Source organism: Liolophura sinensis, chromosome 1, assembly GCF_032854445.1.
Source record: "Liolophura sinensis isolate JHLJ2023 chromosome 1, CUHK_Ljap_v2, whole genome shotgun sequence".
In the NCBI taxonomy this organism is placed as follows: Eukaryota; Metazoa; Mollusca; class Polyplacophora; order Chitonida; family Chitonidae; genus Liolophura; species Liolophura sinensis.
Window position 1 is genome coordinate 11,646,292 of NC_088295.1, and position 26,378 is coordinate 11,672,669.

The window sequence follows — 26,378 nt, forward strand, 5'->3', positions numbered from 1 at the left end:
CACTGCTTCAGGGGCTTTGGTGATAACAAACTGTCGAGTTTAACGTTAAATTCCACTTGTCTTTCATGGTATGTAATCACATCTGGGAAAGTTCGTCAGTAACTTGCCAAAGGTCAGTTATTTACCCCAGGCACTCAACAGGCTGCCAGTAAAAAGCTCTTGAGTATGGCGTTTACAGCCATCGAATAAATAAACTTAAGCCTAAAGAGTAAATTTCTTTCTGAATATGATGCTTTAAAAATGACGATGTTGTGACGATGTGCTACGTTTTTCGTATATTCCAGGCTATGAAATAATTTTAATACTCTACTGATCAGTTTTAAAGCTTTACAATTCACTCTTGAAACTTTGAAAACGGCGTATTTTTAAGTTTTAAAACTCACTTTAATTTTTAAAAAATGCGGCGTACAAGCCTAGTTGTCAGTGGAAAACGCTGCTCTCTAGAAAGCGGGAGCCGAGATCGTCTCTTTTACCATATATGCCTTTGGATATGTACCTTCATGGTACTGCCTGTACCGACCCAAAGAACATTAAAATATGACTGAAAGTCTAGTCCTTATAGCATGTTATTAATCCAGTTGCAAATGGTGTTGAAGTCTAAACACAATGTAGTTAAGCTTTTGTAAACACTCGCTGTATATATATTGACAAATCTGTATGTTTTGCAAGGATTACATCTGGTGTGAGGCATTTTTATTACAGCCTTGAAGTCTTTTTAGAAGATGAAAATGAATTGTAAAGCCTTAAAAATGAGTTTAAAATGATTTTAAAAAGCTTTTAAGTAGATTTTTAAAGTTTAAAATACCCGGTAGGGCAAATTTTCAATGTTTTACAATGGGTTTAAAGGGCATGTTTTGTTTTTCTTTTTAATGTTTAATTATCTTATTTGTTATATACTTTAAAAAAAAACTATTAAAAAGTTCTGTAAATAAGTTTTGAAAAATAACGATCATTTTCAAAGCTTTAGTAATGATTTTCGGACCCTTGGAAATATTTTTAAAGCTTTAAGAATATGGAGTAGATTTCGCCATGGCACCCCAAGTATAACTAGGCACACCTTCATTTTTTTCTCCAAATTTTCAGTTGTCTTTATTTTTACCACAGACTACACCTATAACTTGGCCCTGGAAGTGGACAACTACAGCTTAAGCTAATACCTGTCGGTATATAATATGACACAATGAGTATAACGGGTATCACGATAAATCACGATATGCTTAAAACTGCTGAACTATTTATGGAAGTCTCTGAGCCAACACATTCGTCTATATCACGTTTGTCCGAGTCAGAGATATCGGCCAATCACTACGGACTTCCCTCCGAGCCACGGTGTTTCTCCGTTTCATTCACCCTGTCCGCATCCGCTTAAACAACTCGTCTGCTTTCCTGTTAACCTAATCTTACTGCGACGAGCAGGAAAGATGTTTTTTTATTAACCTGGAAGAGTTGTCGCGCTTGAGATCAAAGTCCAACACTAGGTGTCGCGTTACAGCTTACGCACGTTATACCGGCTTGGATCAATTGACTGAATGCAACGTGTTTGGTTGACGAATTCCGCGTTGAGACGACTGTGTCATCTTTCGTCTGCGCTGGGTATTAAAACTCCCGTCCCTTATTTAGAGCGTCATCCCGTAGCTGCCAGCACTTTATTACATTCCTGCCGACAATCTTCCACGATGTCGTACTCAGCTGTCGAGAGAGGAAGCCCTAACACTTTGGATTATCGAATTTACTTTTGTGAGTGTCCTATAAAATATTCGGTGCTTGTCAACCAAAGCATGCAATGTATAGTATCAGAACGTTGATATAGTGGTATGTTCTCTGATGGCACATATCAGACTGCTTTCCTGCTTGGCCAGCACTAATTACTGATCTTCTTATCCAATATCTGGTTAAACTTGGTTGAAAACGTGATAGATATTGACCTCTGGTGGTCTTTATTGAATGGTCATTGGGTGTAGTACTACATGTACATACTTTTATACAGAACTAGTGCCGTGTATCACATGCAACACGCACATAGGCTATTTTCTCTCCCCCCTGCTAAAAAGAAACTAAACTGTGAAGTGGATGTTGTAACTTTGCGAACGTTAGGAGTATTTTTCTTTACAAACATAAATTTGAAATGGATTATTAAAGTATAATCAGTATAGTTATTGCAAAGCATGTTAATAATTATCAATTACCAAAAATTATTCTGTTTGCAAGGCTGATTATCACAATTATTTTTAAGAATTAATTTTTTACTGCTCGATCATCAGAAAAATTGGGGTTTAATATTAAGCAGCAGAATTATCCAATTTAATTCATAATTCTGTATTATTCAGTTTTCCCAGATGTCAAGCCCATTATTGGAGAGCAATTGTTTCATGCTAAAGACTATTGAACTGCCTTCTGATAAATTATAGGCTAATGATCATTCTTCTTTGTAATATTATGGTTATTTGAAGTTACATGGTAAATAGAAAATAATGAGGAAAGAGAAGGCTGAGGACCTGAGAAGAAGAGAAAATAATGTGAAATAGATCAAGTTAATTTAATTGCTATCATAGGTGTGAAAAGCTCACTAACAACTGAAGTAGTTAGGGACAACTGGCATGTTTTTGTTTGTGTGAGGATGAGGGATGGGGGGCAGGGGATGGTTTTCATCACTTTGATTAAAGTGTATGATTCATGGCCATGATGACGCAAGAAATTCAATATGTTTTAATGTAGATATTTGGGGAAAACAAGAAGAGATTCCATACACTTCCTACTACATTGTATTAGTGGTAATGGAGTGGTGCTTGTTGCCTAGTTACAAGTACTTGAATGTATGGTTAACATAAATGATAACGCCATAAGATGGTGTCAGGTAAGGTGGCAGATCTTTAGTTCCTGGGATTGAAAACATGTCTATAACATAGATCTGATGATGCATTTCTGCCATCAATGTACAGTAACAAATGCACAGTAAAATGTACAGTAACTTGTGCGAAAGTGGTTATAAAGGATTGAGCCAGTGCTCATGATTATCTGTAATTAATAGAATAGCTGACTTTACCACAAAGTGGATCTTGTCTAAATGTCATGAAAACAAGAAACAATCAATTAATCCTGAATGTAAATATTTTTATTATTTTTATTATTTATTCTCACTGACAGGCATTTCATTGTAGTGTATTGATACATATGTATACAGTTGATAGTATGCACCATCTGTGAGCCATTCCTGCAGGTACAAAACTATTATCAAGAGATAAGAAAGTTGTTCTTGTGCGGTCCACTTCCTGGTCAAACTGATTGTGAGGTGTACAGCATGTGTAAGCTCATACAAATCTCCCATACATGTGTTGGTCAAGCACGAGTGTACGACAAGTTACGGAACAACACCAGTTAATCCGTGTTCTGACCGCTTGCACTTGAACTAATTACAGGTATCACAGATAAGTACAGGTGTGGTTTGGATATAAGCCTATTCAGACGGTCAATAAATAATGTAGAGGATCAGTTTAATCTAGTTGACAGGGTGCATTGGAAGGCATGTAGTCTCTATGCTTGAAGATCAATTGTTTCTGGCCTGTGACATCTTACATTCCTGTGCCAGTGTGGCTGGAGTTGACTGAGCACACACATACCACACTCACAGTTAACATACACTTTTCTCACATACATGTATCAGGAGGCAAGCAGCCAGAAGAAAGGAAGCACATATTTCCTCTTCAAAGTGGACAGATTATAAAAAGTTACATGGCAACTCAAGTAGTTTATTACATGTTGAATTACATTAGTTATTCAACTGTGAGAAATGTGAGACTAAGATTAATATGTTTTCATAAAAAAAAAATATTATGTACCTACTCAGTGTGACCTTTAACTGATCTTTTTAATTTTGTAATAATTATACAAACTAAATTCTTCTCAACAAATAATGCAATACTTTATGCAGATAACTCTATGAGGATGCACAGGTATTAGGTATTTGTTTTTACATGCGGTGAAATCATTTCCTGTCGTGTGCCTTTGTGTTTTTGTTTTCCTTTCATACTTGTTAGAAATGTCCTGGTGTAGCCGTTGACTCCACCATGATTAAACCTATAAAAACAATGGCTTTTCTGCATTTGTATTTCTGTTATTAGTTCATACGAGCACACATCCTGATAATCATCAAAGAAAGATAATAATCAGAGAGGAGGAAAGGAATTGTGGACTGTTTGGCTGGATGGTGTGTCTTTATAGGAATGTATAACATAGGGACAGTACTTGGTCTATATCCAGTCAATGAAAGTTGCAGTTTACACTTTAATATACAGTTATGCATTAAGTGCAATTCCAATTTTGCACAACTCCGGTATGATCACTTTGGTAAGTGAAAATATAAAGCAGATATTGTAAATTATATAATCAGATAACACTATGCAATGTTATGCTGGTTTGAGGACACCTTTGCCATGATTTGACCTGCATATGCCCTCGTAAAAACCTCCACAGAGTTTCCAGGCTTTTGACATTACATCACACCTTTTTTATATTTTTAAAAAAAAATTTTTTTTATTGTTTTTCTATCCCTTCTGTTTACAGCGGGACCAACTGGGTTTATCTCACCTTTCCACGATATACCACTGTATGCTAACGCAGAGAAAACTGTGCTCAATATGGTTGTAGAAATTCCAAGATGGACGAATCATAAGATGGAGGTGAGTGATGACTGTATCTTCACTAACAGTTGTTCAGCATTTAACTATTTGTATCAGTGATGTTAACATCTCTCCTTGTCATCCATGTCTACTTTACATGTGTATGTAGTCCATCTGACCACTTTTTTGTCATGTTTACTGTCAGTGGATACACTTAAACCTTGTCAGATCTGGAATTTACCACAATTTTAGATTCTTTCTTTAATGGTGTTGAATTAGCATTACAACTGGTAACCAATTTTTACTGTATGAATATCAGTAGTGGTATTTTTCTTGTGAATTCTAATTTTAACTCTTTGCACTTTCATTTTAATTTACTTGACATCAAGCATTTGTACATGTGGAACAACTACAGGTGTTGTGAAAGTGATGCAGTGTTAGGTAATCTGTGGTAATGTAAATGGAGCAGGTACACATACAGCAGGTTGTTGAATGGCATCAGGGTGTAGAGGAATGTACTGTAGTGTTCAGCACACCAGTGAAGTAGCCAGATGTTGCTCTTTAGTTGGTAATCCCCATTTAGCCTCTATTTCACCCCTGCTGTTCCCAGGTTCACTCATTGCTCTGTCACGGTGGGCTTAAAATCTGTTGCACATACTTTTGAACAAATGCACAGGCTTTTTGTTATTTGTGTTACTTTTTACGGTACATATATTTGAAATGTTGAACTTTGCCTGGTATTTGGAAAGGTACAACTTCTTTTGACAGCAATCATAGTAGACTATGACAAAGTACACTGTAGACAGACTCAGTCATTACCACCTAGATTGTGCAGTGTCAGTAGACCTATGGACACATGTTCACTTTTTTAATGAAATAAATTCAAATCAGTAAAGATGGCTAGCTGGTTGAGTGGTCTTACACTGTATTATTAGTTTAAACCACAACCCTGTCAATTGGAAATAATGCTGCATTGAAACCACCCAATGCAGATTGCCTACCACCTGGGTATGGCAAATCACACTTGATTTCTTGTTTCCTTTCACCACAGGCTCTTCATTTTACTCCCATGTGTCAAAAATAGGTGGGATTATCACAAAATGCACCCAAAATAATGAAACAAATAATAAATAATGAAAGAAAAATGGAAATTGTTCCGCTGCCAGAATAAATTTTCTAAAATACTGTGACAGGAAGCAGGAGTCACATCTCATATGCCTAATCTTTGTAAAATGAGATTATGTAGAAGCCCCCATGATCACATCAATGTAATCTGTATGCTCTAGTGCATGTAGCTGAACCATTCACTGGCAGTGGCTGTGGCTTCCTCAGCCAATCAGAATTCACATGTAACTTTGACCTTTAACTGCAGGTTTCCTCTTTATAGTCCTTCCTGAACTGTCACTGAAAAAAGAAGACATTGGACCAATCATAATCAAGACTGTTGGACATAGGACAAACAGATATCCCACACACTTTTTTTAGATGTATAGGAATGAGTTTTTCTCTCTTTGGAAGAATTCCTGGTTTATTATTCAAAACAGTTCCAAATAAATGTTCAGGGATTGCTAGAAATGACAGAATTCTGAGATCTGTCAGTTGGATTTTTATTTTTCATCTTATTTTCAAATGGAATTGTCATGAGTTTGCCCCAGGCTCTGCCCAGTTTCCTCCCACCATAATGCTGGCCGCTGTCATGTAAGTGAAATATTCCTGAGTACATCATAAAACACCAATCAATTAAATAAATATTTTCAAATGAAAAGTTGGTAACCATCCACTGATCAGAATTGTGGTAAAAGACAAGCATTTATCGGACATTAGTATCGTTATATGGCTTGCTTCATCACGTCGCCAGAGGCACAAGTACAAACTGATCTACAGAAGTATGTCATTTTTTAGGGTAGCTGTTTACTTGCTGTCAATGGAGTGTTCATACTTTTTGCCACCCATAGAACATCTGAATGCGACTGTACTTTGAGAAAGGAAATATTCCTTTTTTTTCTGTTTCTGTTTCCATCAAATGAACATGTGTGCATAAGTAATGATAATCAAATGAATCATTAAATGTTGTATTTATGAACCCCTCAGATCAGCAGAGAAGACAGTCTAAACCCAATCAAGCAAGATGTGAAGAAGGGGAAGCTGCGGTTTGTGAAGAACTTCTTCCCACATCATGGTTATATATGGAACTACGGGGCTCTTCCTCAAGTAAGCTGAACTCTGCCTAGCTGTCATATTCAACTGAGTACACAAACTGCAGCAAAGATATCCTTGATTTATAAACTGTTTACATGATTTGTTGACCTGCACATATAGACTTTGATCCATGATCTGGAAATACTTATCAAGTACATGCAACACATCTCTTTGTACTGTGCATGTATGTGCTGATCTTAAACTTTGAATGATTCTAGCATTTTTTTTCCATTACTTGCATTAAAAAGTTGGATTTTTGAGATAAAAGAACGTAGAAGTACAGCAATGGGTTACTGAATTTCACGACCGGTAGACATGTAATAAAATTGATCAGTACCCTTCAATATCATGATAAAAATGTGTGTAAAAGTGTATTGATCACAGATTGCACAAGCATTATACTCATCTTTTATTTACATTTTTCACCTTGTTACTATGGAAACCAGAGTAAAGTATATTGATGTATCAATATTTTACCTCCTCAGACTTGGGAAGATCCCAGTCATGAAGACCCGGAGACTAAGACTAAGGGAGACCAGGACCCCCTGGATGTGTGTGAAATAGGCCAGAAGGTGGGTTCATGAGCCTAGGGTTGTGGTACTTCCTGTGTCATGAGAATGAGGTCACCTTGTCACCATGTATCATCAGGCAATTGGCAATTGGTTTTCACATTGAAAGGCTTATTAGTTGGTGTAGTGCATGTCAGTTGGAGTAATTGAGTCCCGACAGGGATTTTTGTCTTCCAAAGAATTCTTAATGAAAATCCTTATGTGCTGAGCCAAATAGAGATCTCTTCATGGAGTCCACTTACCCTTGAGCAGTGAGTTTGTTGACTCAGATCCAGCTCCTGCGGTTCAAGGCTCTAATTCAGGAAATTGGTCGAGTTTAGTAGTTTGACTCTGAATTCTGCATTCTAAATAGATTACATACATATATCATGTAAGAAATCAGTAAATTTCATATTACTTCTAAAACTGCCGTGAGATATACTCTGCATATTAAATCATATTATATATTTAAAAATTTAGCTGAACCTAGCAGCCAATGCATTTGTGCAAAGCCAAGGTATTACAGAAACAGGTTTGGGTCATATTTAATACACTGTTATGCAATTATTTAGCTGAAAGGTATGAAGCCTTAGAAGAGTTTAGAATAACCTGGTGTGTATCTGGATACAGCTATAACTTTATAGAGACCCTGGATTGTTTGTTGAAGGTTCACAAGCGCGGAGCTGTCATACAAGTCAAGGTGCTAGGTGTTATGTGTCTAATAGATGAAGGTAAGCAACTGTTAACACTTTATTAACTCACAAGATCAATATGTTTTGGGGGGGGGGTGGGGTTGTGAACATGCTGTGTAGTTTTCTGTCAAAAAACATTGATCAGAGCACCTGCAGTTTTGTTATGGCCAAGATGAATATCATAAGGTTGTTAACTCTTGTCATTTGCAGGAGAGACCGACTGGAAAATAATCGGTATAGATGTGAATGATCCATTAGCCAAGGATGTCAGTGGTGAGTGTTATACTGCATAGTGAGTGCTGATGTCCTCAGCTTTAATAAAACCTAGGTGTCTTCATATGTTACACTGTAGGACTGTGATCTATGTGAATCCAGGTGTTAGACTTTGGGACTAGCATCTGAGTGAATCCAGGTGTTACACTTTGGAACTGAGGTCTGGGAGAATCCAGGTGTTACACTTTGGAACTAAGGTCTGGGAGAATCCAGGTGTTACACTTTGGAACTAAGGTCTGGGAGAATCCAGGTGTAACACTTCAGAACTAAAGCCTGGTCTAGTCCTGATGTTAAACTTTGGGACAGGGCTTGGTTATTTCCAATGGTACACTTCAGGATAAAATTATAGGAATGAAATCCAGGTTTTTACATTTCGAAACTAAGATGGGCATAAATTCAGGTGTGCTCTGAATTATTACAATCTGTTATAGCCTGTGTGTTCATGTAGGTTTATGATATGCAGATATGTTGAATATTAGGTATTTGTTAAATTAAGTTGTTGACAGCTTGTCATGTTTGTTTTATTCAGATATAGAAGATGTGGATAAACACATGCCTGGATTATTGAGGGTAAGTTGCAAGAAATGCAGGATTAACTCACATGGTGCTTTGAACACTGTGTCCTTGGTTTATTTGCATCTCTACTTTTTGAACTCCCCTGTTCACATTTTACCTAAGTGGGGGATTAGAAACGGATGGTTGGCACCGTTAACAGCATGAGTGAGACAGACAGTTTTAAACGATGTTCAATGGATAACAGTGACACTTATCACTTCTGGAGTATCTGATCTTCACTCACAGAACATATAAATATGCTTTCCATGGTTTGGAAAATTCATCGCACAGACAGCTACAGAGATCACCTTAATACTTTCCTGGTGGCGTGGATGTCTTCTTGTCCGAAATGGCTATACTCTCAGAGTTAATCGTAGAAAATATAACTGGATAGCGTGGAAATGTACGGTTAAGGGCTGTTCTGGCACAGTCTGCACTAGAAACGACATCTCCAAATTCGGTCAAGATCATATCCGTGTACCAAACAGTTCTACTGTTGGTGTGAGTAAAGTCATGCAGAATATTGGGAAAAGAGCCTTTGAAGAGGATCCATGCACCTATACCAACCATATATAGAGAAGAACCAGTGAATCTCTGAACAGACAAAGCCATGGCCAGAAACCTCGCAGCTTTTGAGTATATGCCTCCCAAGAGGAAAAGACTTCCTACTGACTAGTGATGGTGAGGAAGATACAATTCTCGTGTTCAGCACAGAATCAAAGCTGTGACATCTGTCAGAGGCACCAGTCATCTACGGAGATAAAACCTTTTTTGAATCTTTCAACAGATTCAACAGATCTACGTCTTGCTTTTGTGGAGGGCAGCTCTGACAAGTGGATTGAAAACGTCCATCCAATTTGCAGATGCAAGAATAAGTTATGGTTAACTTATTCCATATTTCATGTTATATGTGACTTGTAAATAAACTTATAAATAATAAATTCTGCTAGTGTCAAGGTAATCCTTGTGTTAATCTGACTGATACCTGGTGAGAGCCTCTAATCCATCTGGACCCCTATTTGCATTTCGCCTAATTGATTTTAGGTAGGCGAAATACAAAGTAGCCGAAACGGGAAGACGCTGTGTCCTTTTGTATCCCACAACCCTGCTGGATAATCGTCTATCTGACCTCACTGTAATAGTCCTGAATGTTACAGACGATGATAAATGTAATTATTCATCTTTTTCAGGGCAGCATGTTGCAAGAGTTCAGAGATAAAATGCTCCAAAAAGACCGTTACACTTTGTTATCTTACAATAGACAAATAATGTTACACCCGATGTGTAATGTAAATAAACTTGTTCCAGAACCATCCTTTATGAGGTTTCTGAGTGTGATTGTAACTTAGATTTTCAGATACACTGTTTTGTAACTTAAGCAATCCCAAATTTTCAGATACACAATTTTGTAACTTAAGCAATCCCAGATTTTCAGATACACTGTTTTGTAACTTAAGCAATCCCAGTTTTTCAGATACACTTTTTACCTTAACATAGAAACATGTTCTACTTGCCATAAACATTTCATATATTATTCTGTGTATGGATTGAATTTTTCAGGCTACAAATGAATGGTTCAGGTATTACAAAGTTCCTGATGGAAAACCAGAGAACAAGTTTGCATTTGATGGAAAAGCTAGAAACAAGGTTGGTTGTGTAGCACTGATTAGTTAATTTGATTCTGAGATGTTAGGGGAAAGGTTACAAATAATCTCATTCAAAAATTTCTGTGCTTGAAACAAGTGTGATCTTTACATGTACGTTGCCAAGCAAATATGTCACAAGGAAGATAACATGGCATAAAATTCCCCAAACTGGCAGGATCTACTAGTGATTGTGTAGAGAGAGAAGAAAAAGATTAAATTTTCAAAAGACATGCACAGAAAGGTAAGTTTCTTGTAAATTTTGCTCACTCTGGTTTTATGTTTATTCCAGGATCAAGCCTTAAGGGTCGTGAATGAGAGCTACGGATTCTGGCAGAACTTGATTTCTGGAAAGGCGGACAATGCTGGTATCTCTAGGTAATGTTTTAACTTGTCAGCAATTTGATTTCTGGCAAGGCAGACAATGCTGGTATCTCTAGGCAGTGTTAGTGACTTGTTGACAGTTTGATTCAGGCTTAGACACTTTTGGATGATATTATTTTACATTTTCCATGCTGTTTTGGTAAAGAATAAGCCCAATGACTAAGACCTGATAGAATAGTTGATACTCTGATAGATGACATTCTGTTTTTGAACCCTGTCAAATTGATATTTAAGCAATATTTTAAGTTGTATTTTATTATTTAATATTCTTATGCACAGTATTTGTGTGTTGTTTGCTATCAAGTTGGTTTAGTTCTTACAATTTAGTGTTGACTAGTTATGTTTTATTTAACAGAAACAATACAACAATAGAGGGACCCTTCAAAAAGTCGCAGGCTGAAGCAAATGAAGTTGTTGAAAAGGTAACTTTGTGAATTCGCTGACGAGACCATTTTGTACACTATAAACATCATGTTACCTTCTTTGCATTACAAATGTTCAAGTTTTCTCTGAACTCTGAAATTGCTTGCCACCAGGAAAGAAAACAAATGCTATGAATATTTCTTTTCATTGATATGTTGTGGTCCATAAGGCATATACTCAAGTGATGTATTTCTTGTGTAATTTCTCTCTCCCAGAGTGCACCACTTGGAGCTGAGGCTGCTTTGCCAGAGGACGGTAAGTTCACAAGTTTAGAGTTAGAAGACATCTACATTTATCAGGATATTTAAGGGAGACAATAAGTATAATTTCGAGAATTTGAGCAAGTTACTTCACCATTTTTTCCCCTTATCTGGTGATTTCACATTTATTTGATTCTTGTCATATTTAAAAATTTTTCATTCGTATGAAAGCAGTTCGTTTTATGAGTGGAAGAAATTGCAGTGCCAGGTTACTGCCAAACTTTTCTATATGTTATGTGTGTATATACAATTAATATTATATACAATTTACTGGATTTCGTTGATTCGTTAGACAACTAAGCGTACATTGTTAATTGGCATAGACTGTGTAAAAATTTCTGCATTTTCTTTGTTGTCATACCAGTGAACAGAAGCTACTACATTCTACATTAATTTCTGGGGCTTTTGGAACTGAAGAAGCGCTGGCATCTGATGACTATACAATTGGCTGGGAACAACTGTCCATGACTGCAGATTGATGATATCTTGCCTCATTATTACTCTTGTATCACAGGGGCTGCTACAATCAGCAAAATATGCGTGATATTATATACTTATAGTGTAGTGAAAGTACACTGTGGTGTATCAGTTTACATAAATAATTCAAAAAAGGAAATATGTTAAAATTAACTGATGTCGGATCCTTCATTTTTGAACACTTTGTGTGTGACAGACAGAGTGGTAGAATTGCAATATTTATTTGATTTAATGTTTGTGATTTCTAAGAAGCACTGTAGAGAAATGATAATTTCATATCAGTGATAATATGAACGCAATTTATTGGCCTCATTACTAAGCAAGAGCTACAAATTCCACCCTTAAGCTATTGTCACCTTTATCAGGATGATTTTCTCGAAGATTTTTAAAGTTAAGAATCAATATTGTAGCCAAAGATCTGATTGTGAGTCACAAGGCTTTTTATCGTAGCTGTGTTTATAATGCCTGTTCTAATTCATTCATATAGACTTGCCTTGTGAACTGTCAACACAGACTATTTCCATATAAATAGGTACACATTCTGGAGGGGCCTCCGTGGCTCAGTCGGTTAGCGCGCTAGCGCAGCGTAGTGACCCAGAAGCCTCTCACCAATGCGGTCGCTGTGAGTTCAAGACCAGCTTATGCTGGCTTCCTCTCCGGCCGTACGTGGGAAGGTCTGGCAGCAACCAGCGGATGGTCGTGGATTTCCCCCTGGCTCCGCCCGGTTTCCACCCACCATAATGCTGGCCACCGTCGTATAAGTGAAATATTCTTGAGTACGGCGTAAAACAGCAATCACAAAAAAGAAAAAAAAAAAACACATTGTGGAGAGGCTGAATTGCCTATATTCCGACATGGTGAAGGCTGATTGGTTTAAGAGTAACTTCTGGAGACGGTTAATCCTGGTGAAGGTCATAAACCCACATAATTACTGTGATCACAGTTTTATGTATATGTGCATGTCATTTGAACTTATGACAACTGTAAATGGGCATTCAGGTCTTATCAACTAAGTGCAGTTACCAGTGGATTTTTTTGCCCGACTGTTTGTTTTCTGTAAGAATTACCTCCCTTGCATTGTAAGACTCACAGCAAGTACAATCTTATAACATTGAAACGTCTCCACTGGCAGATTACATGTCCATCTGTTTTGCCTTGTCCGATGTGGCATTTGCTTTCTATGACAGTGATTTTCATACAGGCAACTGTTGTTTAAATATTGGCTTGTTGAGGGGAATTTGTGCCTTGTTTTGTCTGTCCGTCCAGGTGTCTGTGAATATTTGTGCCCATGGGCATGTATGTTAATCATGTCGCCCAGCAGTCCACCGAGGAATGATAATTCTGTATACAATTAACAATAATAAAACCTGAGGCAGAAACCTACAGAGTTTCCCCTTCAAGTTTTTTCCAACACATTTTTACCCTAGCCACCATTAGTCTTCCCTGGTTCAGGTAATGCTACTAAGATAAATGTGAAAATACAGTAACAATTCAGGCAGTATCACCAAGATACTTTAAAAATGAAATAGAGAACATTTCAGGCAATTTTACCAAGGTATTGTAAAAATACGGTACCATACAAAAACTATCCTCCCATACATACCCAGAATTTATGTGATAGAGCATCATACCTGTAATAAAAGCTTCATTTCTGGGCTTGACGATGCATTGTGTTGCAAAATCTTACAATGGATTCCAGAATTTTCAACTAAGTATTGATTGTTCATTTTTAAAAGGAGAGGTATATAAAAAACTGTGCATATCTGAAGTTTGGTTGTTGAGCATCCTACTGTTTGTAAGATGTTCTGAATTGGTCTGCATTTTAAACGTGATCTGAGTGTCTTTTGTTTACGTTCACTAAAAGCATCCAGAAATGTAACATCTGGCATCTCATTCTGAGCAAGTTCTGCTTTCTGAATGTAAGTTGTGGGAATGCTTGTAGCTGAAACGTCTGCTTCTCTAATTTATTTTTTATGTAATCATCAGATTTTTGTCACTTATTTATCCGTCTTATCACATGCTCAAAAAGTGCTCTGACATCCTTTGTACTGGCATGTTCATTACGTTCATATGTTGTTGTAGTTTCTGCACCGTAGTATAATGGCTGTAGGCCTACTCAGTGACTTGTCCATTTACTGTTCTGTGTTCTCAGTCTCTGCTGTCACCACGGTAACTTACCAAGTGTTTCCGTGGTTACTGGATAAGAATGTTCACCAGCGATAAGTGTTCCTCATTAATCTTCAACTGCAGCATGGCTGTTTTCTTTCATTTATATTAATGAATAAATTTTATCATTTGTGAACAAATGCATATCAGTATTTATAGCTTTTTTGTACATCACAATTTAGTTTCTTTGCACTGAGGAAAGTAGATTAATTTACCGAATTATTGATGGTTAACACAGTTCTCAAGAATATTTCACTTAGAACACCGAAGTGCCAGAATAAAAACGACAAGCCTTGGGCAGGTAAAGTAGCTAACACATGTACATCATGCTGGTGGAAGACAAGTACTCTTCAACAAACATTAAAACTATTAAGGGTTGCTTGTCACAGATGCCTCTCAAACAGTGCAAGTGATAGAATCTACAAAATCACTTTCCAAAAGCTACAGCTAAAGCATCCTAGTCAAGCACCTTCATCACCAAGACAGCTACTGTCTGCACAGGACAATACACCAAAGGGCTATCAAGAAGTCAATACAACATCACAAGGCCACTGGTATGACATAAGCCAGACAGCAGTTTGCATGCACCAGTAAAATATGCTGTGATTTTGTAAGTTTTCTACCTGAAAATGCTCCAGGCCATGCAGTACCATTTTACACAGGGACATGCTCTTGTTTACCCCCAATAAAACTTTGAGGTGTTGCGTCCGCTCATAACCACTAATATGGCTTGCTTATTCATCAGCGACACTCTTAAGGGCGAGACCCTTTACTAGTAAACAGTTCAGCCCTTACAAGTCTGTAAATTCCTTCATGTGCCTAACATGTACCTGTAGCTATTCAGAGTGAGGGAATTTTTTAGTCATATGACGACGTAGAAGTCTTTAGAGTGGAGGTATGTATAATGTACCTCCTTGCTGCAGGACTGATGTCCACTGCTCTTTTATCTAGCAGCGGTTCAGAAGCAAGTGCTTTGACAAAATGCGGATGCCATCATGCAACTTACAGCACTGATTAAATGACATTTACTTAAGTACACGGACATTGAATTTACTGTTGGGGATTTTTTCTTTTTCAGTATTCCAGATTAGCTTATATCTGTATAGAAACATGCGAGTAAAGGCCAATCATAATCGTACAAGCATTCATGTTAAAGCAGACAAGTGTTACACAGAAAGTAGCAACAAAGGGTAAATTTCTCCAACTCTTGTTTATTACAGAACCATGTGGCAGTAATGATGTACACATGAATACACAGCGCTGGAAAACCACAGAGCTTTGTTAATGTACCACTGATATGTGCAAGGAAGAACATACACAAATAAGGCATCTGATGTCCACCTCAAGCGGAGTGAGGGGTTGTTGTGGAGGGAACAAGACAAGAATAAAACAAATTAAATTCAGGATAAATCCTTTTTAAGAACAACTTTATATGAACCTTTATTTATCCTTTCTGAAATTGTGTACTGTCCAATACGGTCTACGCAAAACAGAACAACAGATATCAAGCCTGATACAAAGAAATAATCATGAGAATTGGACCTTCATTTCAAAACATTTCCTTGACAGAGATTTTGTTGCAACAACATCAGCGGGCTGAATAAAAAAAGAATCTTGACTAGACTAGAATAAAATCTGCAAACAGCAATTAACAAACTCTTTTTTAGTATTAAGCTATGCTAGAGAACTTTAGCAATGTTTTTTTTTAAAACTTCTAATTTATCTAGAAGATGTTACACGTACTGATGTACAATAACAGAAAGGACACTGTTAGACTAGACATTACAGAGAAGGTATCAACTTACAACTATAGCACTAGTCACTACTCTGCTCATACTGGTATCATCGATATGAATTTGCCATGCAAATGATTCTCACTTCAAGAACAATTATGTTGTATAGTCTCTCTATTTTCAAGGTCACTTCACATAAGAAATTTGATTTCTTATTTCTCTTATAAGGAAATACACGTTTTGGCAGGACTATGAAGGGTTTTTTTTTTCAGTGATAAAATCTCATGAAATGAGTGTTAAAATATGACATTTATGACACATATAAAAACAGACACTAGTTCAAAAACAAAAGTGTTAAGTAGCTAGTGTGATGAGACTAGGCCTGGCCTACACAATCTGTTATTTATATACACACCTCTTCACAACATTATGGCATCTTTGAGATAGCAATATAATCAATGAAACAGTGTGTATGTCATACAATGACAGTGAGATGTCTATAATATGAGAAGAGTCTGAGATAGATGAGGGACTAAAGATCAGATCTACACATTACATTCGTGTAGTCTAACATGAAGGTTATAGAGTAAATAGGCACAACTACAACACTGTGGATGAACTAGCAAATGAGTATTTAGTCCTGCCTCAATTTTAACAAATCAAGTGAAAAACAATTGTTTATAATTCCAATAAAAGCTTTCTAGACCATGCAAGTTGATGGTCGACTATAAAACATGGGCCTCTCATACATCTCATTCACTCCTTCTCACATCTCATTTACACATCACACTGGTCACACATGTAGCCACCATGATAGTTACATTTGTGGAAAATATAAACTCTACTTTCCAATGTTCTATGTACAGATGAACCAACCACAATCTACACGTATTATCACGGTTAAAAAATGTACACCAGTATCAACACAAAAATGTGCCAGCCAGGTGGCATGAGGAGTTCCTGTTACATTACAACAACAACATCCATGGGACGCCATACCATGTCGAGCTTTCTGTACAACAGCACTATAATAATATCCATCTCTGACCACTACAGCAACATTATGGGATGGGACTGGAGATTACCACCTGATTCTGAGAAACGTCAAGCTGTGAAATCACTATCCACCATAGACAAAAGAAAATTTTAATCTTGATACAATAAAAAAAAATTATACAAGAGAAAACAAAAGCAAAAAATTTACGACAGAAATGGAATAATCTGTTTACAATCAGGCCTAACCTAGACAAATTTTGTAGTATTGAGGCAGTGTTTCAGCTGATGTTGGCTAGTGTATTGAGCTAACAATAATCTGATATCTATGAGAAAGTAAGATACAGAGCGTATAAATCCCAGAAATACAGAATTCAAAGCATTTAATCAGCACAAGACTTCAGGGAACAAACTAGATCATAGCCATAACAGATTTTGAATTTTTTATATTCAACTACATAATCATATTTGTATAGTCTTCTCTGCTAATGTGATAAAGTTGTAACAAGTCTGATCAGTTCTCATTGCAGATGATGATCAAATCAGTCAGCAGACTACAACGTTTCATCGACACACATGATAAACTGCATCAGCAAAATGTCCCATCCCAAAGTTTTACTGTATTCTATTCTCCTTGGACAGAAGGTTCACATTGTCATAACATGGAGAAGTGAATAGCTGCCTTCTAACATTTGGCCACACATTATGGCTGCCAAAGTCTGTGTGGTGAAAAATAGACTGCAGGTCATCAATGGTCAGCATAGGTAGTGGCAGTCACAGCAGCTACTGGCCACTGCAGCTATTATGCCCATGTGGTATATGTGACCACGTGGTATATGTTACCACACATATAGTCCTTGAGTTCATCGGTGACTGACTAGTCAGCTGGTTAACAGGTGCTTGTGCTAGAGCTGTATACATCTGACACGTGTCCAATAGGTGATATCTGTCAATCTCAGCAAAGATCTGGCTCACCTGCCCCGTGTCCACCAGTCCTTGGCGTCCACCAGGTGGCAGATTTAGCCCACCTGTCTGGGTCCACCAGGCAGAAGATCTGGCTCATCTACCCTTATTGTCCATCAGGTAGCAGATCTGGCTCACCTGTCCTTGGTGTCCATCAGGTAGCAGATCTGACTCACCCGTCCTTGGTGTCCATCAGGTAGCATATCTGGCTCACCAGTCCTTAGTGTCCATCAGGTAGCAGATCTGGCTCACTTGTCCTTGGTGTCCATCAGGTAGCAGATCTGGCTCACCTGTCTGTGGTGTCCATAAGATGATAGATCTGGCTCACCTGTTGTTGGTCTCCACCAGGTAGCCAATTTCGCGCACCCTGCAGTACTGTTCACCAGGTAGAGTTCTCGTTAGCCGGGTCACACCTTTGAGCACACGTGCCCTATCTAGGGAAAGTGTTCCTCGTCACAGAGTGAGATTGGGGAAATGATCACAGACTACATCTGCGAGAGTTTGTGTTATGTGAAGGAGGGTTTAGTGTCCATCATGAGGTTTGTGTGGTGTAGCGGGGACGCCCTGGTGAGGGGTGGGGCTGGGGAGCCACCATTCAGGGAGCCGTCCCCACACATGTCCTGACCTGCCTCCTGGCCCGTAAATAGAGAGGGCTGGGGGCTGCCCATATTAGAGTCACTATCTCCATGAATCGAATCCATTCCCCCATAACTACACATATCCTCATCACAGTCCGAGCTCCCGTAACCATCCTCCCCCTGGAGAAACCGAATGCACTTCTTTTTCCTTCTGAAACAAGAAAGCAAAATGAGTGAGTGAAACAATAAAGCCGTGTGACACAACGATGAACTTACCATGGATCTGATCAGTTTGGCGGTAATGCCATATAGTACAAAGGTGAAACAACAGAAATGCTCATACAATCACAAACATGTGTCACACCAATGTTTTGTGTAAACTTGCATACAGTACAGGTCTCGAAAAATCACTTAAACTTTTCAAAATCTTTTGAAGCTAACTTATTAATGTGTGTATGTACTGAACACCAAATATTTATGCTTACAAACATACATATAAATAACATACAAGTGAACAATGAACAAAATTACCCACATTTACCTGTTTGAATGATAAGTATTGTACTTATCAAAGTATTGAATGCCAAGGAAAAGACATATACATGGAGAAATGATGGCAAGCATCTAAATACACAGCAATGACAAAGCTAATATCAAACAGCAAACATAAAGCCACGAACAAGAGAAGCATTTTGTTTTATTTCTATAAACTGCATTTTTGATGTATTTTCTCCGCATAGAGTTATCTCCCCTAGTTGTTGACATGCGCTGCTACATGATAATAACAAGCATGTCTTGAGCTGCCATAGCTCTAGCAAGCACAATCCCATCCAGAAACAAATCACACCACACACAAGCCATCAGCTGCCTCCTCACCATGTGCCACATGTAGTTACTGAGGGAATCAGAGGAAAGAAGAAAGCCCCAGACACAAAGCTGAGATGTGTTTCTAAAGCATTTGAGCAGAGGCCATGCCATATTAGTTTCAAAAGCCAGCTTTATGCTGTACAGTGTTATATTTATGACTAATCAGCTCTAATTTCCCCAAATTGCTAAGACAAAGAGATACAGAGAGGGTCAGAATATTACAGTCTGATTATTACAGTATTTGTCATCTATATGAGTTGATCCTTTTGGGAATATTATATTGATGAAGTTACATTAAGCTTTGTGGAATTGGATCAGGCGAAGAGGAAAAACCAATAAAATAGCAAGATTATGTGTACCAGTTCACTCACTCTTGCTCTAGATTGTGCCAGGATATTCAGACATGCGACCACAAAAACTAATGAGCTGAAGGACAGGGGTAACCATCACCTCAGGACAGAGCAAGGCCTTCTGTCTTATTGCAAGTGTTGCTTCATCATAGTATTTATAATAGTGCTAACATTGAAATCCCTCCAACAATTACATCAGCAGCAGAATGAATCCGTGAACTCGACTGCAACAACGAGGCCACCACAAAATGGGAGGAAGAGCAAAATTTTCGGATCAACATGCACTTCTCTACACTGCACTATCAGCTGTTATGAATGAGGCTTAAATAACTGTCTAGTCTCTTCTCCTGTATTATAACCGTGAAAGCATAAAAATATAGCTTAACTAGAAGTGATTACCTGCAACCTCAGAAGCCAGAATGCAGGTAACAAACTCATGCAAAGGGGAAAAACAGATGAGAAAAAAACTGGACATATACTAAATGTGCAGGTCAACGCACATTTCCTATAATATAAACCATTTCATCCCTACATGTGTGAGCACAAGAAGTCAAACTGAAACAGACTGAACAATGAAACGGACTGAACAATGAAAGCAACTGCAAAGATGTTAAAGATTTTCTTCATGTCTATTTGAAAAGCAGATCATGATATCATGCTTATATTTCACAACCTTGCACCACCAATATTCTTGGTGGCTGTCGTCTGTGTTTAGGATTAAGTCTAAATTGTCAGCCTGCTAAAACTAATGTACTTGGTGCACTAAAAGCTATTACTGCTGCAGTCTATTCTACGTCTGCCACATATTTCATGCCTTGCTAGCCTCATAAAGACATTTACATGAAGCAGACTACTGAACAGACAGACTACAAGCACTAGGCATCTGTACAAATCATCAATCATCAACATGCCATTCAATACACTAATACAAAAGTACAGCACAAATACATTAATGACTGCATCAAAAAAAAAAAAAAGAAAAAAACCTTATTCTGTTCGAGATGTACTGTTTTCGGTATTCTTCAACCTTAAGCAGGAAATGTGATGACTTAATTCTAAGAATGATTCATATTACTTTGAACTGTGTGTACTATAGTTTATTGAGCTGATGTGAAAGTCACATTTACTTACTAACAGAGTACAATCTCTTGACAGCAAGCTTGAAAGCTCCTGCAGAATCCTTCACATGTGCGCAGTGTAAGATGATAATGCATCTCTTTAGCATGTGTGCACGTTTCTTTATTTCCTCATTAAAAGAAAAAAAGCAGGTATTATCTCCCTTCCCAATACTGGTGAGAACCACGATGCAGGTAGCCTAACACAGAGACAATACAGAAGCAATGGAAGATGAGGCTTGAATTATCTGCATGCTGTGCTGACACCAGCTCAGTACCTTACTATTATGTTTGCTCCGTGGAGTTTTGCGTTTCTAAATCAGCAGTCTGATTCTGATCACACTTTTCATGCAGAGATCTGAAAAGAGAGAAGATGGCCATTGCAGAAAAGTTGACTTGTCAACACAGCAATGGGCTAAACTGTCACTCACATCATCTTAGAGAAACAGGACAGAGTTACCATAGCAACCCCATCATACCTGTCCAAGGCTGCAAGGAAGAAAAGGTATGGTGTAATAGAGATAACGAAGGAGTTCGTTAGACAGACCGGAGAGAAGGATTACACCCTGAACCCACACAGTTATCATCTAAAACACCCGTCATTTTTATAACACACACAATTCTCTAATGGGTTTAGTTCTAAATCAGTTTGTATAACACCAAAAAGTAACAGTGCAAAGTGCAATCTGTTGATTTTGTCCAACAACATTAAAACAACAAAAATATGGGGGGAAAAAAGTGAGGTACACAAAAATGGAATAAAAGAGGAGACACCTAAACACTATTTTCATGCTCTGTTTTATTTTCAATTTGACTGGACAGCATGCCAAATAAGGTTATTGTCTGTGACAAAGAACAGTTAACTTTTCTGCATTAGCCAATGTGGACACGGAAAAGGAGGGACAGTGAGGAAGAGATGGACAGAAGGAAAGAGATTGAAGAGAAAAAAACAGGCTAACTACTGGGGAAAAGATGGCAAAGAAAAAATAGAGGGGAAAACACAGTAACACAACATAGTATCTTTGTTTAGTAGACCAGGTATGACAACAACAACAACTTGTACTGACCTGCATGGTTTGCACCACTGACTCTGACCATCCACTCCAAATCTTGCTCGACACTTCTTTGGATTTGTACATTCTGTTTAGAAAAGGCATATGCACATACTTCATGGAGGGTTACATGAGATTAGCTGATTGTGGTTATCTGATTTCAACATTTTTTTCTGAGAACACAACTCAAATATACAAAAGACTATGACTGTGTTTTCCTAAAAAAACAAAAACGTGCTATGGTACAAAAATGTTACTTTTAACAACAGATTTATAAGTTTTTAAAATTTTCACCCATCTGAACAATGTTTCACATATTTCTTGACATGTCTTTAATAAATCTCTTGTACAGAGAATATCTAACTTGTAGGAAACTTCATCATACATACAAGTGGAAGAGAATAACAAACCACTTGTGCTTTCAAATGTCCGGTGGTAGGTCCGGTGAATTGCAATGGTCTGAAGATGCAACACGTACAACAGACTTTAATTCCACACAGAATTTGTTTCCAGCAAAAAGAAGCAGAAACACCAGAACTAAAACCAAAGTGAATGAGATCTGTGACAAACATTAATCCATTTACATGAAAGTCAGCTTGCCATCTGAAAGCACATGTGGTTTATAACAACTACCTAAGATATTTGAAATATCATTTTTATTGAAGTCCCCTTTACATTTTTGCCTGGCAGACAGGGGATCTGGAAGGCTTGGGTTATAACTAACAATGTCTGGGTTAGTAACATGAGTTAGTACACAAAACATACAACTGTCATTTAAAACAACATAGCACCATCCGATAACAGCCTAGCAGGTGCAGTCCTAGAGTTGTCCCCCTTTAACCAAGTGGTTAGCTTCAGTGTAGGTAGAGAAGTCTTGGAGTTGCCAGGCGCAATGCCCTGCTTGTTTACACTCCCTTAGGCAGAAGGACCAGAGACAACAATGCCATTTCACACCAAGAAAAGGAAGACCTAACAACATGTTTCGTGTCTACAACTTCATTAAGGTATTAGTACCCACAAAAAAAACACAAAAAAAAACATGTGAGATAAAAAAGTAACTGAACTTTGTGAGATATCTGTGACAAACCCATTCACCCTGATCACCAAAAATGTAGGAGTGCAAATCAAATGACATTGTGCAAATTGAGCTGTTGTTCACTGGTCCTACTGTCATGGGGGAGGGGGTGGGAAAGCCCTGCACCATCTTTCAGTGTTACTATGATAGGGGAGCTAAGAGAAGATCTACAGAGTTAGCAGAGAAGTTAAAAAAAACATGCCCCATCTCCAGTGCATGTTACTGAGAGTGTGCATTGCACAGTTAACACCCTTTACAAGAATCACCAATCCCATCACTAACACAACTAGGATAAAATAAGAAAGGTTCTGTACCCGACGTTCCGTTCCCAAGGATTAGGCTATCTGGAATTTGAAAAAAAGGGAGAAAAAATCTAAAATTTTTGAGCCAGGGTAATCATTATAAAATCTGTGAAGAGAAATCAAATTTTGGAACAACTCCTCATTAAGAATCCTTAATTGCACTTATTTTACAACTTACCTATGTTGGGTATTAAAACTACATCAAAATGATGAAAAGATCCATAAGAATTTATTTATTTACTTATCTGATTGTTGTTTTATGCCATACTCAAGAATGGCAGAAAGATTTATGGCTAATATTAATTAAGCTATAACCTACAAATATTACATAAACCTCTCTGTAAATACTTTCGAGATTGTGTAACAGATAAGATCAAGTATTTCCATCTTTGACAAGTTCAGAGCATCTTGTATTTGTACATGGGTAATGTGTGCAAGGCCGAGTTAGCAGCCACTGTAAATGGGGCAAATGTTCTTTTTTCTTCTTAGTTCATCCCAGACGTGGAACCAGCGCACTCCAGTTTGTCATTTTTTAAATGGTTTAATGGCGAATAATTTCTGATTTCAGTTTTATGCTCACTGACGAGCTGTATCAAAATTTTAATGTCCTGTTTGACGAATTATCTGTGAACCACTATCTTTTGTCACACTATCTCATTAGTGGCGTCCTAATGAAACTGAACAGAATCTAATGCTATGTCATATTATCACTTTAACCAGGTATAATTTATCACCGAAACGAACCACCAGAAAATCCTAAATTTAAAATGTATAGTATGTACAAGTCGGAACCAATAACTTTTCACCAGGGTTTGAATTTATTTACTATGTTGTCACAAACTACAGATTTTTTCCATCATCGATTTTTACAGGATCATTTTTAAGTAACTAATTCCATGCCTTTTAATCCACAGTTTATGACCTAGGGTAAAAACAGGTGGAATCTAGTTCTGTTTTTGTTTTGTGGGATGGTGAGCTAACAGTGTGCAGAGAACTGACCTAGTGTACCAGCTTCGTCACAGTTTGGTGGGAACTCTCGGCTGTATAGGTTTGATACTAGCACATAGCTAGCACTGGTGTACTAGCTGTGTGCTAACCTTGATGTTATGAACTAGTGTGAATGTGAAAGTGGAACTAATGTGATTGGCGTCAGCTATCACCTTTGGTTTCTCCAGGGCCTTCCTTTTTCCTCTTCTTTTTCTTTGTATGACTGGCATAGTTATCTCTAGCGCTCCAGCCTGGGTAGAGTTGCATGTGGAGTTCTTTCTCCTTCCTCGCCATTTCATAATACTTTGCTTGTTCTGATCTATCCAAGGCATGCCACTGAAAAGTAAAGTCAGCTGATGGTAAGCATGAGAGCATTCAAGACACTAAGAAACAAGAGTAAAATTACAATGAAATCTTTGGTATGAAGGACATATAAAAAAAACACGAAAATATCAGGTAGATTAAAAAGTACAAATAATTGGAAACCTAACTATATGTTCCTAGAAACATGATTTCAGATTGAAACTTATACAGCAGAATCTGGGTTTTTAAGGATGTGCAGACTTACCCGTCTACCTAGTATCTGATTGATGGCTGCTGATTCTTTTAATGTGCACTCCGCTACAACCTTTGCCCTCATCTCTTTCATAAATAACATAAATGCATTTAAAGGTTTCTTTATATGGGGCTTTTTCCTTTCCGGCTCAGGTGTGGACTGTTGGTTGCCAGAATCATGGGGGCCACCATGCCTACACGACAAAACAGGAATATATAAGATGCTGTCAAACTGACTACCCCATCAACATTTTCGGCATGTTACACAAATTAGCAAATATAGAAGACAAATAAAGAAACAATACAAATGGCACAAAAGCCTGCTACACATTCTAGACTAAACTGTGTTTTCATACCATTATGAATAGTAATAATAATAACAGTAATGCCTATTCTTTAAAATCAATGTCAATTTACAGTTTGATCCCCTGTTGCTGCTTTTCTAAAAGTTTGACCAAAAAAGGGTCCTTTGAAGTAAAATTTAACTAAAATTGGCCCATTTACTAGATCTAATGAAGTGCCCTTTCTATTCAAATTTATCACTTGCCATTTACATCATGATTATGGTTTGTTTACCTTAGCTTAGTTGATTTCATAGAATAAACAAAATGAATGCCAAATCAAAGAATTCATGCGTTTGCCTGTGTAAGAATGCGTGAGAATGTGTACCTGTGGTTTTCTTGGCTAAGAGACGGTTGTAATAAATCTTGTTTTGGTCCCGGCGTGACTATTGCTGGATGATTGATGCCATGATGTACTGGTGGAGTGATGAGACCAGGTGGTGCAAACCGTGACAATGGTGATGAGGTCATTAATGATGGGGGGTACGGCGAGCCCAAGGCACTGGAGGTGATGGGGTACCCTGGAGGGCGATAGCTGCAGCACAAGAACAGTACCTAATGTTAGAGAAGTGGCATGCAATACTGTATTTATCATTCAATACGTACAATAGGTTAGACAAATTACAAATGCTAATTTCTGGATACTTCAACACTTCTAACACAAAAAAAATCCACCCAAACTTCGCTGCTTTATCCCCTTACACTGATGAAATAGTGGCATGAATATACAAGTAGATATTTACCTCACATTTTAATATGCAATTTGAATTTTGATATTTTTAAAAGAAACACATAATTATCATATGTGAAATTATTCCATAATTCAGAGGTTCAATTATGCCTTGTTACAAAAATGTACTATCAAGTTTATATGTAATACCCCAAAACAATTTAGTTCAGATATATATATATATAGGAAATTCACAAACCATTGCACTTGAGAAAAATCTGGACTAAATACAGGATGTGGAAACTGCCCGGGTGGAGGGAGGGCGTACATGGGCGGCCGTGGCAACCCTGGTGATAAATAGGGAAATACTACACCATAAATGAGGCAGGAACTTCTGTAGTTAACAATGGCAAATAAAATATACAGGTGTTACCCTCAGCACATTTGAAAAAAAAAAAGCACCCTTCATTTATATGGTGAAATGGAATATTTACCACTGTTATCCATTCTGGAAACATGATTACAAGTGTATCAGCATGTTCCCAATAAACGGGTTGGAAA

At 37.6% G+C, this 26,378-nt stretch overlaps 2 protein-coding genes across 8 annotated transcripts in view; one reads left to right on the forward strand and one right to left on the reverse strand.

Moving 5' to 3' along the window:
- Nucleotides 1-1,511: 1,511 nt before the first annotated feature.
- Nucleotides 1,512-14,374, forward strand: LOC135469166 (uncharacterized). Its single transcript, XM_064747710.1, has 12 exons — nt 1,512-1,737; nt 4,561-4,676; nt 6,708-6,827; nt 7,301-7,387; nt 8,031-8,094; nt 8,266-8,328; nt 8,858-8,898; nt 10,444-10,530; nt 10,819-10,904; nt 11,266-11,332; nt 11,549-11,588; nt 11,958-14,374. The coding sequence occupies exons 1-12, from the start codon at nt 1,530-1,532 to the stop codon at nt 11,984-11,986; spliced, it is 1,008 nt and encodes a 335-aa protein (XP_064603780.1). The 5' UTR covers nt 1,512-1,529; the 3' UTR covers nt 11,987-14,374.
- Nucleotides 14,375-15,646: 1,272 nt separating this feature from the next.
- LOC135461658 (protein pangolin, isoforms A/H/I/S-like) overlaps nt 15,647-26,378 on the reverse strand; it is a 60,579-nt gene continuing 49,847 nt past the window's right edge. For 2 of the 7 annotated variants that reach the window (XM_064738844.1, XM_064738850.1), the window contains 7 exons: nt 26,077-26,185; nt 25,476-25,682; nt 24,820-25,000; nt 24,425-24,587; nt 23,277-23,306; nt 21,903-21,975; nt 15,647-18,714 (listed from right to left, as the gene is read on the reverse strand). In XM_064738844.1, coding sequence (XP_064594914.1) covers nt 18,432-18,714; nt 21,903-21,975; nt 23,277-23,306; nt 24,425-24,587; nt 24,820-25,000; nt 25,476-25,682; nt 26,077-26,185 — 1,046 coding nt within the window. In that variant the 3' untranslated portion in view covers nt 15,647-18,431. Of the gene's footprint in view, nt 18,715-21,113; nt 21,194-21,902; nt 21,976-23,276; nt 23,307-24,424; nt 24,588-24,819; nt 25,001-25,475; nt 25,683-26,076; nt 26,186-26,378 lie in introns of all 7 variants that reach the window. The other 5 variants (XM_064738847.1, XM_064738848.1, XM_064738845.1 and 2 more) reach the window with 5 other exon arrangements.